General features: G+C 36.5%; 1 protein-coding gene across 1 annotated transcript; it reads left to right on the top strand.

The window, feature by feature from the left end:
* The first annotated feature begins 529 nt into the window (after positions 1-529).
* On the top strand, positions 530-2,738 carry LOC139840008 (cation/calcium exchanger 4-like). Its single transcript, XM_071830228.1, has one exon. The coding sequence runs from the start codon at positions 737-739 to the stop codon at positions 2,624-2,626; it is 1,890 nt and encodes a 629-aa protein (XP_071686329.1). The 5' UTR covers positions 530-736; the 3' UTR covers positions 2,627-2,738.
* The last annotated feature ends 428 nt before the right edge of the window (positions 2,739-3,166 follow it).

The raw sequence follows: 3,166 nt of genomic DNA, 5'->3' as shown, positions 1-3,166 counted from the left end.
CTTTTAGCAAAAGGACAAACCAACAACATAAAATCCTTCCAGTTATGACTACTAATAGGAAAGTTCATATACTCACTTCTTTCATCTTTAATGTCTATTAGTAGTCTGTAGTCCAGAATCAAGCCTAAAAGGTAGTCATAAACACCTAAATTATAACAAACCATAAATAAAGGGTGGCTGTTGAATATTTAGAGATGTGTCCGTGTCACCATGCCATGTAAGGGTGTGGGTCAATTTGTGTGAAATATTTGTGTGGGGAAAGTATTTCCGATTTGTTAATTAGATGCGGATTGGTCTCACGGTCTGTAACACTCTATCAGTTATAATTCAAGTGGATTATTTGACCTATTTTTTAAAATATAGATTAGATGCCGTTATTCAAAAGAAAAGAAAAACATTCAACATTCCCACATTTGTTGACCATAAGGGTAAAATCGGAAATAAAACTGATTTCTTATTTGACAAAACAAATAACGCCGGTACGCAATAAAACTCACCGGTTATCCGATTAATTTCCGACACAATTCTCTGATATTTGCTCACCAAACGCCGGTACGCAATTCATTTAAGCTCTTTTCTACAAAACATAGTAAGAGTAGATAGATTCTTCTTCTTCCAATTGAAATCCTTATTTATATCGTCACCTGTAAACCCTAATTCCTCTGTTTAAATCAGGGTTGGGGTTTCGGTCATCTGATCTATTTTCTATTACTTAAACTGTATAATTAATACTAATATGCATCACCTTGTGCATCAATTACGTAAATTTATCAATACTGTATTTGCCCTAGGTTTAATTGCACTAATTTACTACCAATTTGATTCATTTATTGAATTACAAGCTCCAAATTCTGAATGGAACTCTAGAGGTAGGTCTATGATTGAATTAAATCTGAATTCTTCTGATAATTTATCGGATCCAGTAGATGTATCAACGGTTAGAAGTTTGGATATTTGTACTGGATTAGTTGTCCATTTTGGTTATTCGAGTAGCTGCGAATTTTTAAAAGCGAATCCGCATTGCTCTTCTGATGGACTTTTCAATTACTTGAAGTTTTATTATTGTGATTGTGATGAAGGTGCATTTGGTGCTATAGTTTTGGTTGTTTGGCTTGTGGCGTTGTTTTACCTTTTAGGTAATACAGCTGCTGATTACTTTTGTGTATCGTTGCAAAACCTTTCAACTTTACTGAAATTATCACCAACTGTTGCTGGAGTTACTTTACTTCCGCTTGGTAATGGAGCTCCTGATGTTTTTGCAAGTATTGCATCTTTTGTGGGAAGTAATACGGGTGAGGTTGGGCTCAACAGTGTTTTAGGTGGTGCGGTTTTTGTTACATGTGTTGTTGTTGGGATTGTGTCCCTTTGTGTAGCTGATCGGGGAGTTCAGATTGATAAAAAAGCGTTTATTAGGGACATTGGGTTCTATCTGTTCACGCTGATGTTTCTTTTGCTAATCCTTAATGTCGGTAAAGTGAGTGTCGTGGCTGCAGTTGCGTTTGTGTCTATATATGTGTTGTATGCGGTTTTTGTGGCTACTAATGAAATTGTCAGGAAACATGTTCAGAGTTTAAAACTAGATGCTGTTACACCGTTGCTTCCACTTAGAGTGAACATGTTTTCTCAAGGTCATCAAGATGATGATCCTATACGAAGTTCGTTGCTTGATGTTGAAAGTGAAGTTGTTGATGATTCACAACCTCGTAATTCTTTACCCGAATGGATGTGGGCTTCTAATGTTGCTATATATTCTAATCAGATGAAGTTTCAAGAACATGAAAGACATTTATGGGGATGGCATGATGATGCTATTGAGGTTGATAGGCCGTGGTTCTCATTCTGGAGTCTATGTTCGCTACTAGAGTTCCCTTTGACTATTCCTAGAAAGTTGACTATTCCATTAGTTGAGGAGGAAACATGGTCGAAACCATATGCAGTTTCAAGTGCGTTCTTGTCACCACTTCTTCTAGCATTCATATGGAACACACAAGACGATTTGAGTTCTCAAAGTAAGATAATTGTGTACATTTTTGGTGGGTTGGTCGGGTCCACGCTATGTATCCTTGCTCATATGTACACTAGACCAGACCAACCACCTCGCAAGTTCATGTTTCCATGGGTTTTAGGTGGATTTCTTATGAGTATTGTTTGGTTTTATTTGATTGCAAATGAGCTCGTTTCTTTGTTAGTAGGATTTGGTGTGTTTCTAAGAGTGAATCCTTCAATTCTTGGATTAACGGTATTGGCTTGGGGAAATTCTATGGGTGATTTGGTATCAAATATTGCGCTTGCTTTGGACGGTGGAGATGGTATCCAGATTGCATTATCTGGATGCTATGCAGGTCCCATGTTTAATACACTCATGGGTTTGGGACTATCATTATTAATTGGATCGTGGTCACAAAAACCGGAGTCATACAGTGTTCCTCAAGACAACAGCCTTTACTACACAATGGGGTTTCTCATTTTAGGACTTTTATGGGCACTTGTAATCTTGTTAAGAAACGACATGCGTCCTAATAGGATATTAGGAACGGGCCTTATTGCTCTATACCTGATTTTTCTATCATTGCGGTTAATGGGTGCATTGGGATTCATATCATTGGTTGGCCTAAATAAATTATAACCCGAAAGAGATTGTAAGTTTATGTTGATGTTTTATTGGTTGTTTGAGCTAAAATTTCTGGTGCATAGTCGATGTAGATTTTTGCTTAAAATGTTGAAAGTTAATATAATGATCGTAGATGTTTGTTAGTTGCAAAGCTATGAGTCTCTTTCTTGGAACATACTTCTGATGTTTGGTCGTGTATGTTATTTTTGTTTCTTAAGTTTTTTAGCTTCATAATATTCTTGCTTGGTGCACAAGAAACATATGCGACGCTTTGGCCGAGTGGTTAAGGCGCTCCCTGTTCATATGGTAATGATTCGAACACCAACAAATTATTTATCCACCAGTAAACATGCATCATAATGTGGTATTGTACGACCATCTAAAGCAGATCTAGTGGTATGTGGATAAATTTTTATGGTGTACTCAGGTTAAGATATGTTTTCTGGTATTCAATTTACCAAAAACAATAATACCAATATCCAATTAAACTCCCACCTTTTTCTGTTAGTTATGATATCGCTGTCACCATCAATCAAAATCGAAAAAAGGTGAATT

This window comes from Rutidosis leptorrhynchoides, chromosome 4 (genome assembly GCF_046630445.1).
Source record: "Rutidosis leptorrhynchoides isolate AG116_Rl617_1_P2 chromosome 4, CSIRO_AGI_Rlap_v1, whole genome shotgun sequence".
In the NCBI taxonomy this organism is placed as follows: domain Eukaryota; kingdom Viridiplantae; phylum Streptophyta; class Magnoliopsida; order Asterales; family Asteraceae; genus Rutidosis; species Rutidosis leptorrhynchoides.
The sequence above is the reverse complement of the archived record's forward strand: the minus strand, read 5'-3'. Positions and strand labels throughout refer to the sequence as shown.

What these genes read in the sequence shown, in the direction of transcription:
- LOC139840008 (XM_071830228.1), top strand. Translation starts at nt 737, where the DNA reads ATGCATCACCTTGTGCATCAATTACGTAAATTTATCAATACTGTATTT.